General features: G+C 41.8%; 1 protein-coding gene across 1 annotated transcript; it reads left to right on the top strand.

Moving 5' to 3' along the window:
- The first annotated feature begins 667 nt into the window (after positions 1–667).
- On the top strand, positions 668–14,789 carry suz12b (SUZ12 polycomb repressive complex 2 subunit b). The gene is made up of 17 exons (XM_083656240.1): positions 668–848; positions 1,198–1,342; positions 2,790–2,836; positions 2,937–3,001; positions 3,126–3,194; positions 3,745–3,794; positions 3,926–4,011; positions 4,156–4,387; positions 4,704–4,809; positions 5,468–5,573; positions 6,227–6,404; positions 6,977–7,065; positions 7,529–7,672; positions 8,568–8,725; positions 9,356–9,554; positions 11,631–11,710; positions 12,533–14,789. The coding sequence occupies exons 2-17, from the start codon at positions 1,213–1,215 to the stop codon at positions 12,849–12,851; spliced, it is 2,058 nt and encodes a 685-aa protein (XP_083512366.1). The 5' UTR covers positions 668–848; positions 1,198–1,212; the 3' UTR covers positions 12,852–14,789.
- The last annotated feature ends 1,207 nt before the right edge of the window (positions 14,790–15,996 follow it).

Here is a 15,996-nt window from a genome sequence, read left to right on the forward strand (position 1 = left end):
AAATAAAATTAGTAATCCTAATACATGGGATGGCATATTGTATAAATGCTACAGCAAAACTACAGTAGGTATTGCGCACCCCATAAACATAAAAAATTAAATATTATAGTGATACTTCAGGAGATTAAAAAAACATATATAAGGTCACTTTAGACTATATGAGTACTCTAATTAACACTTACAGGGTAATCCAATGAGCACTGAAATATTATAGGACTTTTATATTGATACTGCTTGATAATAATAATAATAAAAACATAACACAAAATACAGGTCACAAACTCTAACACACAATCCCCAAACATATAAAATATGTTTTCCCTAATGTATTTTTATCCCATTTTCAATTAGATACATTCGTGAATCACTAATGTGAGACAAACTATTAGCTATCAACATACAATTAATATAAAAAAAAATGTAGTTTGAGATGCGCTGTATTGTAGCCTACTGTAAAATCCAATATAAATGTAGGTAGATACATGGGTAGATATGGGTAGTCTGATTTCCCGCAAAATCGCAGAAAGCGAGAGCGGGTCGTGTGTCATTTCCAGCTGTAAACAGCCAATCACAGCTCTCGAATCGGTCGGACCGGCAACTATTGGCTGAGAAGTGGCTAATGCTTTGCTGTCCAGTACAAATCGAAGGAAACCAAACAGGCAATATATTGGCGATAGCTAATTTGGTCCAAAATACGCACCCCACTCCCGATATCAGACATTATTCTGTTATAGTTGCACGCGGGAAAGCTCAGGCGTATTGGATCTTATTTTTTAGCCAACTATGCTAGCATTGCTAGCTAACTAGCCAGCATCTCGTTGCCTCTTCATTTTCATGGGCTTTTGCTGGTGAGTCTGCCAAGCAAGGCTTGTGCTCTAGGCAGCTGTGGCTAACAGATGCCATCAGCCAGGTCGGCTTGCTTTTCTTTCCATTGTTTCTATCTAAGATCAGCCACATACAGATTGGAGGTTTTGTCATCAAAATGTTGATGAGATGAACGAATGATATGCTAAAACAACACCCAGCTAGCCAAAGGAAGCTTTAGCTACGTTAGCTAACATGTTAGCATTGTGCTCGACTGCTAACGTTAGCAGCTGCCCACTGCTGGCTAAGCTAACTGGTGCCATCCCTTCCCGTTGTTCCTTAATTATGAGCTAACGTGATCTGTTTCTGTTTGTGTTGTTGTCCCATCTGTAGCACTCAGGTCGTATTATGAGTGGGGCGAGTTGCAAAGCTAACGGCGCCGTGTACCCTGCCTCATCAGTAATGATGAACTCGGTCAAGAAGCCGAAGATGGAGCAAATTCAGGCCGACCATGAGCTGTTCCTACAGGCCTTCGAAAGTGAGATTTGTATTACTACTATTTACTAACCTATTCATAACGGAATATTTTGTAACATCAAATTAACTTCTCAGTGCTTACAATGGACATTTTATTACACTTGCCTTTTCCATGTTCTTATTACGCTTTCCACATCTGGTCATGGTTGACAGGCCTCTCTAGCTGAACTTGGTAAACTCACAGGGCTCACCGACATAATTTTCATGTCATAGTCCAATATGCCACACATGTTCAAGATAACGTTACACCCAAGTAGTAGCCATCAGACAGTTTTTAATCAGTTTCTAATTGTCAACAAGATACATTACTCAATGTATATAGTTGATCAGGTTTTCTTTGCTATGTGTGTGCCTTTTATGATTAGTCACAGGTTCACATTTGTTGTGGGATGTACCATGAGTCATTTGGCTTGATTTTTAGATGGATTTTGACACTGAGAAATGTGATAATTGGTATTTATTACAGTAGACTGCTGCAACTCATTAATCCAATGTAAGTTGCAGTTTATCTTCTGGTTTTCAGATTTTCTAGAGCACTGGTTCCCAAACTCAAGGACCCCTAAACTGACACATATTAGACCACAAACCCACATTTGATAAGGTTTTGTCCTATGGTCCCCCATCTGATATGATTTTTGCTTACATATGTTTTATTACACAAAGTGTAAAAATAGCCATAATTCTGTGATTGGAGTACTTTGTATATCATTTTTTTATTGTTTCGTTTTCAGACATCAGTTTAATGCCATAAGCAATTGGGTATACACCCCCAAGCAAAAAAACAACAACACAACTGCAGGCGGGACAGGACCCAAAACAAATAATCTTCAAATAAATTACAGTGTCCAACAGTGTGAGTGCTTAATCTGAGAAGAAACATTTTCTCCCACCCTGTAAACCTAGTCCCATATCCAGTTGATCATACAGATTTTGGTTTTAAATGGTTAAAAACAAAAACACAAAAGAAAAACAAGTACCGGTAAACAAATTCAAACTGAAAGACAGAAAAGAAAAAGAAGAAAAGCAAACAAACAAAAACAAAATAGGAGACAAAAAACAAACAAAAACATTACAACATGGTGCTACCAACCTACTCAAATATGTTTGCAAGAATATGCAAATTACACATTTCTGACCTCACCCAGGTAGTTCAGAAACGGGTCCCACATGGTCGAGAACTTCCTAATTGAGTTAGTCCTCAAAGACCTGAGTCTTTCCATGCGCACTACTGAGACCATGTCTGATTGGAGTACTTATGGACGGATAGTGAAAATAAATTATTCCCGTTTTTGTTGGGGACCCCCTGGAACCCCCTCAAGGACCCCTGGGGGTCCCCGCCCGGACCCCACTTGGAGAACCACTGGTCTAGAGATTGTATCATCTTGCATACACCACATCAAAAGTTAGGTTATTGTACTTGTTTTAAGTTACATTCTTTCTGTTTCCAGAGCCAACTCAGATATACAGATTTCTCCGCACAAGGAACTTGATTGCAGTAAGATAATTACTCTACATAATATAATCTCTGAGCCCGTTATTCATTAGCTAACCCAATTATAATGAGTCTGATTGATGTGTTCTTATTTCCATTTTAGCCCATTTTCTTGCACAGGACGCTCACCTTCATGTCTCACAGAAACACTCGAACAAATGCCAAAAGGTACAATATTTGGTGATTCGTACGGTTATACATATGAAGTATGATATATAGACATTGAATTTGGATACATGTATGTATAATCTCATTCATACCCTGAGATGACCTCCATTTGAATTGTTCACAGGAAAACATTCAAAGTGGACGATATGTTGCAGAGAGTGGAGAGGATGAAGGGAGAGCAGGAATCTCAAAGGTAACACAGCAAGACTGGCTGCTTTTTTATAGATCTGAGATTCGAGTTGATGGGCCTCATTTATCGCTATTGATGTATGTACACACTATTGAAGACTTATATATCAGGGGAAACTTATTCAGTCACAAAACATGAATGCCACTTGTGCATCTAAGACACAAATGTCTTAGGTCCCCATTAGTTAAAGCAGTGGTTCTCAAACTTTTTTGCCTTTCCCGGATTTCTGAATCAAAGTACCCCCTTTACCCCACTACAACATTTTGCTTAGAAAACTGCAAGAGAAAACTATAACATATGATGCAACAAATGAATCATAACCCCCCTTTGAAAGAATATAGAGTTGCAATTAGTGCCTCCTGAGGAGATTTATTTTAACGTTTTATCCATTTTCATGATTTATTCTTACATTTTTCCATTTTCTCCTTTGTCTCAAGTACCCCCTGTAGTAGCTCCACGTACCCCTAGGGGTACGCGTACCCCGTTTTGGAACCACTGAGTTAAAGCATTTGAATTTGACCTAACCTACCTGTGTGTTTATGTTGTTTCTTAGCTTGTCTTCACATCTGCAGCTAACCTTCACTGGGTTCTTCCATAAGGATGGTAAGTAGAAGCTACTCTTTAACAAGTACCTGTGTGGTAGCACGTTTGCTTCAAGTCATCCAGGTGTTTGTGATATCTCTGCGTGACTTACCAAAGGTGTGACACAAACCTTATTTTGTGTTGCCATGCAGAAAAGCCATCTCAGAATTCAGAAAATGAACAAAGTTCCGTGTCCTTAGAGGTGCTACTTGTCAAAGTCTGCCATAAAAAACGCAAGGTAAAGTAAAATCTTTCTCAGCCAAATGTTTTACATCTGCAATTAATGGCTAGACGCACTTAACCACTGAAAATATCATCTATCTGTTCAACTTTCAATATAGCCGTGTTTGTTAATTAAGATAGATGTGCTTGTGTCTTTCAGGATGTCAGCTGCCCGATAAAGCAAGTGCCTACAGGTAAAAAGCAGGTGCCTTTGAATCCTGACAGTAACCAAACGAAGCCTGGCTCCTGCCCGTCCTTACTGGTCTCCAGCAACGAGTTTGAGCCCAGCAACAGTCACATGGTCAAGTCCTACTCACTCCTGTTCAGGGTGTCACGCACAGGGAGGAGGGACGCCAACGGCCTGGTCAACGGAGAAGCTAATGAGAACATCGGTAGGCGCAACGGACCTCAAAATCCTCAAGTTCTTAAGTTTGTTATTCATATATCGGGGGGCTTGACATTCAACTTTTTCAGCCACTTGCCCTTTCGTTGGGCTAGCTGTATGTATATTGTAGAATTGTTCACGAAAGGAGTAGAGGACTGAGTTTCAGTTATGTTGGCATTTGGTGAGTGTACCAACTAAATTAGCAAGGGTTCCCCAGATGTTGGGAGATCATAGCAGATGTTTGATTGACGGAAAATTGCTCACTACTCGTGTGTGTGTGTGTGTGTGTGTGTGTGTGTGTGTGTGTGTGTGTGTGTGTGTAGATGTAACAGAGACTCCCAGTAGAAAAAAGAGGAGCTCATCCCATAGAGAAGAGACGGAGACTACAGAGACCTATGTTGCACAGATGACCGTCTTTGACAAGAACAGGTAAGGGTCAAACGGCCCGCTATGGCAGTGGTTCTCAAATGGGGGTCCGCGGACCCCCAGGGGTCCGTGGCACTTTGCCAGGGGGTCCGCGAAAAGTTTGCAAGTAAAAAAAAAAATTTAATTAATAAATTAAAAAATAAAATGCTACATGTTACTTATTCCTTCTCAAACTACTTCCTACATGGTGCTAGTCTATCAAAATTTCTTGGCTGTCATTGATTGTGTTGCATAGTGGTTTTCTGTACTGTTGACAAATTGTGATATTGTAAGTCGCTTTGGACAAAACAAAAGTGTCTGCTAAATGACGTAATGTAAATGTAATGTAATAAAAAAAAATATATATATTTTTTCTTGCAAAATCTTCATAGTTCAACGAAAATAGTTTATGCTTTAAATCTAAAATGGTTCATGGATTACATTCTAATAACAAACCTATCAAATTAAAAGTCAAGCACGTTACCGTGGAAACAATTAAGCTTAGCCCAAAATCACAAATCAGAATGAGGGGGTCCCCGGTATATTTTCTATCTTGTAAGGGGTCCTTGGCTGAAAAACATTTGAGAACCTCTGCGCTATGGGACCTGACTGCTGTGTATTTTGAGCTTCAGTCATCTAAAGCCTTGCCTGCTCACTGTTTCTTTGCCTGCCTCCTCTGCAGGAGATTGCAGCTGCTGGACGGGGAGTATGAGGTGTCAATGCAAGGCATGGAGGACAACCCTGTCAGCAAGAAGCGAGCTACATGGGAGACAATTCTGGATGGGAAGGTAGGTGTGCGGGTGGAACGGGTGACTTCAGATGTAACAGGCCTGAGAGAGAGAGATAGATGAGATCACTATCTAAGACTTCAAATTAAAGATCGTGTACATTGTAGATCACAATAGAGACACTGCGGAGCGCGTCATCATTCAGACACCACGCCCAAAACGGGGGGGAAACAAAAACAATCCTGGCATTCTCCTATGTCACGTGCATGGTCGTGTGTTGCACACAAAGATAATGTATACGGAAGATGAACACTCCAACTTACTTCCTTGACAGCTAGATGCAGATTTTCCTTCTCGCCAATTCTCAATGGCTTCCTTGTTTTGCTCGGGAGTACAAAAAAACTTTAATTGGTGATTTTTTACATTTGTTCTCTGTGCAGCCCACCACACAACAGCTTCTAGCTAGGTTTAATTCAAGGAAAAGGACGCTGGTTTATGGGAGTGAATGGAGAGCTTTCCCCCATGATGGGCATGGCCTATTTCATGCAGTGTTTCTATCTAAGATTTCAAATCAAAGATGGTGTACATTGTAGATCACTATCTAAGCATCGCAGTCATGGCTAATGTTTCCCTCCCACCTATTTCTTTGGATTTGTCATCCTCTTCACATCCCCGCATCGTTGCCTAATGCCTGATCATTGTCTCTCGCACAGCGGCTGCCGCCGTTTGAGACCTTCTCTCAGGGACCCACGTTGCAGTTCACGCTGCGCTGGACGGGAGATGCCAGCGACAAGTCCACTGCCCCCGTGGCCAAGCCCCTTGCCACCCGCAACTCGGACAGCTACAGCCCCATGGAGACCAGGACCAGCCACCACCGAGCGGCGCCAGTGGGTAAGCCTGAGAACACTCTTGCATGGGATGTCCAGAAACATTCTTAACGTAATCCGCTCAAAATATTTTAATATGCATTTACGCTCTTGACACTCTGATTTGAAGATGGCTAGGAGGGGAATAGGGTCCCCTCTTTGAACACAAATGATTAAACGGATCCCTATCCATACTTATACCAGATGGGAGGGAGAAGGTAAGAGTTTACATGACCACTTTCTGCTTCATTTCAAGCACAAACTGTTCATGGTGAACACCAACCAAAGTAGACGCTTTATTTGTTGCCAAATTCTCAGCAAAGCTGTGAGGGTTTATGGTGTGGGATTTTATCCCACATTCTTTGACATTCGTGTGGGACGCGTGTCTATTTGGAGCTGAATCTGGCAATAGGAACTCAAAGATTCTCGACTTATAACTGATAGAAACACAGTCATATCTGTGCTTGCTTTGTTTATTTATTTTCCAAAGATGTCCACAGAATTCAGGATTTTGTGATTCTCCACAGAAATAATTCTAAAAAATAATTCTAAAAAAAAAAATGAAATAATTCTCCCATGTCCCATCTGTTGTTCCAGCAGTGAAAGAGTCGGTCAGCACAGACGTTCATATGAGGAGAGAGCAGATCCTGTGTGAGCCGCGACAGAAGCTACGTATATTTTATCAGGTATAAACAGCCCTCAGCACTCGGCAGTCAGGACTGGTGTTTGTGCCTGTATCACTGCCTCTTTGTTGGCTCCCAAAAGACACTTCTAAATATGGACAAACGTGTCCTTGTGCACCTTGTGGTCGTCTTTTTTTTCCCCAGGCATTTTAGAAATGCTTCGATTCACTCTCACCTTTTGAGCGGTGTTTCATTGGTTTACCATTGCTGCTAACTGTGATTCTGGCTCATAATCATAGCCTAAATATGGAGTGTTTGTTTTTGTTTTTTTGGGTGGGGGGTGGGCAGTCAGAATGTTTGGTATCACCGGTTTCCCAAGGGTTTTGTTAGCAAACAGTCTTGCTATCTCTGTTGTAGCATGGTGCGACCTTGTTACTATCACCAACAAACATAAAAAAACCGTCTGAAATAGGGTGACCTTCTCCGGTAGACCTTGTAGTAACGGATGCAATTTGTCTCTGCTCAGTTCCTCTACAACAATAACACGCGGCAGCAGACAGAGGCCAGAGATGACCTCCACTGTCCCTGGTGCACCCTCAACTGTAGGAAACTCTACAGCCTGCTCAAACACCTCAAGCTCTCCCACTCTCGCTTCATATTCAACTATGTGGTAAGGACCCGCTCTCTCTGTGTGTGTGTGTGTGTGTGTGTCTGTGTGTGTGTGTGTGGTGGTCTGTAGTAGGGCTGTGCAATAAAATCGATACGGCAATATATCGCGATACTTTTTTCTGCGATACTGTATCGATATTTACCATATCGATTTTTTTGCACAGCCGTGTGGTCAGTGACACAATAAGAATACTTTTACAGTAGCACACTCAACACTCAGTAGTTTTGACTCAATTTGTCCACTAAGTTATCAATATAAAGTGATGTACTGTACATATTATTACGCTACCTAGGTGTTGTATTTTTAGCTCTATTTTGTTTTTGGAGTAAATTGTGTGTTTGAGTATTGCAATATATCGCAATATGTATTGTATCGCAATGTGTCATGATACAATCGTATCGCGACCCATGTATCGCGATATGTATCGTATCGTGAGGTCCTTGCCAATACCCAGCCCTAGTTTGTAGGTTAGATCCCATCAGCACAAGGACGGGGCATTTCTACATTTTAAATTGTAGTACTGTAGTATTGTAGTACTGTAGTATTGTAGTACTGTAGTATTGTAGTACTGTAGTATTGTAGTACTGTAGTACGTCGTCGCAGGCAATGAAAAAATAACTGACAAGACACCGGGAAAATGGAAGCACGAGGAAGAACAAAACGTGCTGAGGAGGCAGTCCTCTGTCTGGCAGTGGTCCGTGGACCACAGATTGGGAAGCAATGCTTTAACCCAAACCATCTTATAGTACCATGACTGTGTGCGTATATTTTTCTCTGGGAATCAAACCACTAACCTTGGGAGAGTTGGTAGTGCCGTCCCTCTTGTGTTCTTTGCCCAATAGCATTTGTCCTCATCTCACTGGTGTGTTTTTGTTTTGTGTTGTAACGTGTGCAGCCTCACCCCAAAGGAGCGAGGATAGACGTGTCCATCAACGAGTGCTACGACGGCTCGTACGTGGGCAACCCTCAGGACATCCACAGCCAGCCCGGCTTCGCTTTCAGCCGCAACGGCCCGGTCAAGAGGACGGCCGTCACTCACATCCTGGTTTGCAGGTAACCATGTGACCCCATGCTCAAATCAAAAGCAGAGTTCCTGCTCAAAGTCCACACATGATGTCGGGTATTGTAATTAACCGTCTTCTAAATTGACACTTTAATTTCCTTTTTCGTGAACTCCGGTTTAGTGATGAATTGACAATTAACTTTTAATGAACTGTTGGCTGACTTTTAATGAACGTGAGAAATTAGCTGGTTTGAAATAGAGACCAATATTCAGTCATTTTCAAGAAGGAGGCCCTAAATAGATCAGCTGTCCCAGTCAGCTGGCTATGTATGCATGTCTGCAAAAAGTTGGGAATATCATTAACAATCTATCTGGTGATTGCAAGCCCTGGATTTTTATTTATTTATTATTTTGGTAGTGAATCGATACAGCATAGTATCACGATATCTTGTGTGGCAATATGTTATGAGATTAAACTTGAATGATCCCTGTTGGGAAATTGGGGCTGTTGCAGCATTAACAGTAAGAGGATACTCTGAAGAACAGAATAGAATAGAACCCAGCAAGAGATCATGCAACATCCCAACTATCTCAACACTTTGAGCATGTTAAATAGAGATGTGTGTAAGAGGTGGTGGGAATACACAGAACCTGTTCTCCCTCTCCCCCTGCCTCTCCAGGCCCAAGAGGACCAAGCCCAGCCTGTCGGAGTTCCTGGAGTCCGAGGACGGGGAGCTGGAGCAGCAGAGGACGTACGTGAGCGGACACAACCGCCTGTACTTCCACAGCGACAGCTGCATGCCCCTCAGGCCGCAGGAGATGGAGGAGGACAGCGAGGACGAGAGAGACCCCGAGTGGCTCCGAGAGAAGACGGCCACGGTGAGAGAGAGAGCGAGGCCGCTGTAGTGTCCAGTTCAAATGTCACACGGCTTTGGGAGACGGGGGAAGGTACCAGAGGGACCATTCCTTATAGGGGTGCTCCAAAAAAATCGATTCTGAAAGGATCGCGATTCTTTTTTTTTTTTTTTTTTACACTTTAGTTTTTATTGAGTTTCGTTTTCTGAACATACATATAATGCCACGATTCCTGGATCGATCCAAACTCCCAAGAATCGATTCTTCTTTGTATTGTAAATATATATATATATATATATATATATATATATATATATATTATTTTTATTTTTTACAGTGCACCTGAACGCAACATGCAAGATACCGGCTGAATAAGTGTCCAAATGTTCATGTCATTTGTGTACTGTACTGCCACGGTGCCACCACCTCTTGCACTTAAGAACGCTGGTTAATGTATTCCCCCCAAAATCTATAAATCCTTCTCAAAGTCTACAGATCCCCCCCAGCCTATAAATCCATCTTATCTGAAGAACATAAGGGGGGAATTCCCCCCTAGTTTGCAAAATGAATTTAGGCCCTGAGTGTAATACTTCAGAAGTTGAATTTGAAGTCCAGCATTAATACATTTGTCATTTTTGTCTTAGATTTACCTTTGTGTGTTATTGCAATATAAAACTACGGTACATAATTGAGAATCGATTCTAGATTCTGGAATCGAGAATCGTTGGAATCGAGAATCGATTCTGGAATCGGATCGTGACCCCAGGAATCGGAATCGGATCGGATCATGGCTTAGCCGGATCGGAGCACCCCTAATTCCTTATGTTAAGCCCAGCTATGGAGCAGGATAGGAAATTAGCAGGGGCTTGGGGCAAAATGCCCCTAAAGAATCTAGAATTGCCCTTGGAATTGGGGTGATGGGGCTTTTAAATGCCCCCATAAATAATAAAGAGTTTAATACTTTCTGTATTTTAACATTATTCTGTATTTTCAAAGCGTGACTCGAAAATGGCCCCTCCTCCTACTAGCGTTATTGACCTCAGTGACAGGCAGCACAAGCTAGCTGGCCAGCTAGTTCACTCCTGCTTTTACCAAGTATTAATAACATGCCAGACAATCAACAGTGTTGTTGAGTTAGCAAATGGGCATCTTTAACTGTGATTGTTTATGAACTTTCAGAAATAAAATATGCTTGGATAAGAGTCATTGATTGGTCTGTCACGCTACATACAGTAGGTGCAACTAAGGTATCTCCCAACATTTGATAAAATTGCCCTGGAAATTATCCAAAATGGCCCCGAAATATATTTCACAGGCGCAAAAATAGCCCTAGTTTAAAAAAAATAGTTAATTTTCTACCCTGCTATGGAGGCAGTTTGGAAATGAACAAATGAGTCTTGGATGGATTTCTACACTTGCGTTTGAATGTTCCTCACAGCTGTTCCCAGACAAAATGTTATTTATACGCTACACATATATTTTCAATGGGGTTTTAATGTTGTAAATGAAGCACTGATATTGTAAACGCCCTCTACCCTTCTTCATTTTGTCCTGCCCTGGCATAAATAATCAGATGGCACTCGCTCTCTGCCGACACTTTTTCAACTTGCTGTTAGACCCAAAGACATCATCTCTGTCACTTCAGTGTTAGGTTGGATTGATTTTTCAACTCTGCAAAGTAACTTACCCTTAGGATTTGGAATCATGTCTCTTTCTGTGTTAGTTTCACAGTTCACAGTTTTGGCAGGGGGGGGAAAACCCCAAATTGAGATCCTCACCAAAATTGTTTGTTGGCCCAAAGCCTATCTGTCCACAAGATGCAATGGAAATCTGTAGTTTTTGAGAGATGCTGCTGATAGAAAGACAAGCAAACTAATGGGTGGAAACATAAGCTTCTTCCTGAAGCTTGTTTGTCATTTAATTTTCATATTAAACTGCACGGTTTAACTATTCCAGATAAAGCCACAAACAGCTGGCTAGCAGCTCTTTTGTGTGTTTTTATTTGTGTAGCTTTTTGATTCAGTTGGGTTTGAAAGTGTAGCTATACCTACACTTTATTTTCTTTTACTTGACTTGACTGGAACTCTTTTGGCAACACAGCAACTGGAGGAGTTCACCGACGTCAACGAGGGAGAGAAGGAGGTGATGAAGCTGTGGAACCTGCACGTCATGAAGCACGGGTGAGTACCACCGATCCTCATCATCACACTTTCCACACTACTACTTTGTGTTCACAGCACCCTCATGCTGGCTAAAGGATGTGGAGGATTTCTTTGTGAGTGGACTAAATGTCAAAAGGGCTGTTTTAAAAATAAGGCTGTTCACACGTAGCGTTTTCTTTTGCCTGGAAAAAGCACGACCTGGAGCGCTTTTTGTGAGGAGAAATAATAAAAAATAATAAAAAGTGGATTGTGGTGACTTTACCTGACGTTAGCATAGCAGCCGCTAGGTCAGTGATCAGCTGGTTAGCTCTTCTAGACAAGTGTTTGGTATAATCCATGCTGCCTTTACAGTATTTCACTGTTAAAGTCACGTAAATTCACTGATTTACAACGCCCTATTTCTCCGCCGGCATTTTTCAATTTCTCCATATTTGTTGTCGCTATGGGAAACGGCCGGCCAGCGTCTCCGTCGTCATGATTGGTCTCGCTGAGAAAAGACGTTCACGTCAACCCGGCGCTTTTCTGAGAAGTTCTGAGAACATTTCTCAAACTCAAACTAGGAGCAACCGCCTTCCCATTGCTTTCAATGAGGAAAGGACGCTGGGAGTTAGGGAAACAGTGTGAACAGCCCCTGAATCCTTAACGCATACAATTCCACTCCAAATCTCTCCCATGTGTCTTGACATTTTCCCCTGTTAAATTGAATGAATGAACTGTTGGAATTACTATGAATCTCTCATGACTCCAGTAGTCGAGTAGTGCTACTGCAAGTTGTAACCGTGGAAACTAAGCGGCACTCTGCCCCCCCCCCCCCCCCCCCCCCCCCTGCTCTCGGTGCAGCTTCATAGCGGACAACCAGATGAACCAGGCCAGCATGCTGTTTGTGGAGAACAGCGGCCCTTACATCGCCCGGCGCAACCTGTGCCGCAACTTCCTGCTGCACCTGGTCAGCATGCACGACTTCAACCTGGTGAGTGTGGCCACCATCGACCGAGCCATGGTGCGTCTGCGTCAGATCCACGACCTGCTGCCCCCGGGCCAGGACGAGCAGCACGACCGCACTCTGGCCATGGGGGGAGGAGCCTGCAACGGCACCGCCGGCACCTCCGGTGGAGGGAAGCTGGGCAAAAGGACAAAAAGCGGGGTAACGACGGACTGATGTGGGCTGGACGGACGGACGGACGCACGGACGACTCATCGTCGTCGTTTCCTCCTTTTTTATTTTTTATTTTATTTTTGTAGCACTTTACAATACAGCTCGGTAACAACATAGTAATAGGGGTGTAATGGTGTGAATAACCAGGCAATAGCTTGGTACTAACAATGGGTATATCTGGGTAATTAGGCTGAAGTGTATGTAATGGGGTAACAGGGCCAGAAACAAAATGGTAACTAGAAACTGGGTAGAGTGAAGATCTCCGCCAGGCACCCCTGACGCCTAACCATGGCCAAACCGAAACCCAACTGCGAAGGGACCCACCACGGCAAACACCAGCGCTTAACAAACTATTACCCGTTTGCTATTTTGGTAATTACACGGTATTACCTAATTATTACTTCTTTATTACCCCCCCTATTACCATGTTACCAAGCTGTAATGTCAGGTGCTACCGTTTTTGTTTTTAATGACCATTACCAACCCTTTGGTGCTTAGATAGGTGGGAGGACTTGAGGCAGACAGGTATACACGGTATGCAAGTTTTTAGGAACTTGAGAACTGAACCAAATACGAACAATACACAATGAATCACTCACATCCACACAAATCAGGCGTTTGAGGACTGGATCATGTAAGTTGAACCAACTTAATAATATGCATATTGTAGGAGCCACTGAAGTAATCCGTTGTTGGGTGAGAGTGAACAAACCGAATCTTCTGATGTGGCACAACTGCCACCGGTATGTCCTTGTAATAGACAACTATGAAGACTACAGTAAAAACTGTAACGGTAACATTGTCACTCTTGACTATTTGTACACGTACACAATAACCTTGTTGGCTCATTATCATTTTTAGCTTATTATTTTAGCACTTGGTGTTTGTATTTAGAGAATTGTTACCTTGAAAATGCAATTTTTAGTTTTCATCCATGCTGCGCCAAATGTCCGATGCAGCTTCTCAAATGTCTGTCATCAGATGGGAATCTTTGTTTTTGTTTTTAATGTATAACTGTCACGAATGACATTTTAATGTGGGGGTGATACTTTTGAAAAGAGAGGATCCTCACAGTAGAAATCAACACTCTGCATCCATATGAAGTCTGTAAGGCATGTTTTCCTATCTGTGTTGGGACCCCCCCCCCCCCCCCCCCACCCCCCAAAAAAAGGGTTCTGGGCTTTGCTGGTAGGTCATCATATGACGATAGCAGTATGTTACGAGCCTTGGATCCAGGATGAGAAGATGAACCTTCTGTTCCGCGTCCCGGGCTAAAACGCCTGCTGCAGAGCTTAACTCCAACTGGCAGCGCTCCTCATCCCGCGAGTCTTTTTGCCCGCATCAAGAGCTCATTGGAAAGCCAGGAAAAGGAAGAACTTTTCTGAAGACGTTATTTCCTAAGATTGACTTAAAACAACCAGCAGCACATCACATCACGTATCATGTAGACTGCATAGCATTAAAAATGTACAAATCTCCAGAGGTTTTCTCATTGATGCTGGAGCCTGTGGTGCGTTTTCCTTCTGAGGTTTGTGCAAAAAAGGCCTAATATGTTTTTTAAAAAGGGTTTTAAGTGTTAGTAGCTGATACTTTACAGAAATTTGTATACATTGTAATGTAAAATATCTAGCTGTACCCCATTCTGAATCCAATGAACAGATTGCAAATCATATTGGTTATTTTTTCTCTCTCGCTCAAAGCAATATGCTGTTTATTGGATGGTTGGTTTTGAGGTCCAACTTGGTTGTCTATCCTATTGGGTGCAGTCTAAGCCAAAGGAGGTGATCTTCATCAAAGTCTTTTTTAGTTCAGTTTTTTTTTCCCAATCTTTCGTTCATTCCATAACATCAAGTTTTAAAAGCTGTAGTTGTGTTTTGTAGCGTGCACATAAATTGATCAATTCCATTTAATTCATCCGACTTACCTTGTGGACAACCAAATTATTTTTGCTCCAACTATTCTTTAGTCTTCTGGAAAAGGGAGACTCAATCGTTTCACCATTATTGTCAAAAACGGTTAAATTGTGAACTGTAAACTTTGGATATGGGGATTTTTATATTTAAAAAAATAAAATTAATTTGATCTTGTACATGGATGCACTTGTGCTAGCTGTTTAATGTTATGATGTACATAAACAGGAAGGGAACAGATTTTACTCGTTACACCCTGTCCATCATGCTCTCTAGCTAGTGAGTCCAGTTTTCTACTACTAGTAGCCCAGTTCTAACAATACTGGCCATTAAAACCTCCATTGGTAAATAAACAGGCAATAAATCCACCAACGAGTTATACACATACATATTGCTGTAGAAACAAAGATGTATATATTTTACAGCAACAAAATAACTCCCAGAATACATAAAATTATTCTTTGGTTGACAATGTGAAAGCGAGACGACCAGCAAAAATGAACTGCTGTACTTGGCACAAACTGAATTAGACTGTGTTCTCACACTCAAAGTCCTGGAATTATAAGATTGTATTGTATTTCCCAGGCTCTGTGTATTTATGTTAACAGGGTTCCCACACCTTAACTATCAAATTAAATTACTTTTCAAGGACATTTTTTTGACAAGAATATAATCTTGGTTTTAAATGGAAAAACAAGTGTTACGATAGCGAGAAGGAGGCAGAGGCAGGCTTCAAGTTGACTACAAAATATTTATTGTGGAGAGACTGGAGTTTTTCATATGTAGAGTTGCAACAAAAATACAAAATGGAAAAATACTCAAATGTGTTTAAAGCCAAAATCACAAAATAATAATAATACCAGAATGGAAATGGAAACTGAACTGGAACCTAGTAAGGCTAAGCCCAGGCCAGCAGCCCTGTCTCTCTTCCTGGCTGGATGAAGGCAGAGTGAACTTGTCACAAGGGTGCTTGCCTGTTAAATACTCTAAGCCCCTCCTACAAACATAGTACAGACAATTAGTGTCAATTAAGGAACAAACCGATCAAGAGTTGCATTCTACACAATAATTTGATACATTGGCATCACTGAATAACTGGATGACCAATCAATCAAATATATTGCAATGTCCCGATCAACATTCTAAGTCAAGACACTCAAAATAGATTTAGACGTTTTATTCTACTCAAACCACACTTGGCATGTTCCACTACCCCTCTCTTCCACTTGAGGGTGGAC

The sequence above is a fragment of the Poromitra crassiceps genome (genome assembly GCF_964638095.1).
Source record: "Poromitra crassiceps genome assembly, chromosome: 19".
NCBI classification, from domain to species: domain Eukaryota; kingdom Metazoa; phylum Chordata; class Actinopteri; order Beryciformes; family Melamphaidae; genus Poromitra; species Poromitra crassiceps.

Excerpts from the sequence above, each read along its gene's own strand:
- suz12b (XM_083656240.1), top strand. The coding sequence starts at position 1,213 with ATGAGTGGGGCGAGTTGCAAAGCTAACGGCGCCGTGTACCCTGCCTCA. Across the intron at positions 4,012-4,155 it reads TCTGCCATAAAAAACGCAAG|GATGTCAGCTGCCCGATAAA; the intron begins GTAAAGTAAAAT and ends TGTGTCTTTCAG. Across the intron at positions 6,405-6,976 it reads CCACCGAGCGGCGCCAGTGG|CAGTGAAAGAGTCGGTCAGC; the intron begins GTAAGCCTGAGA and ends CTGTTGTTCCAG.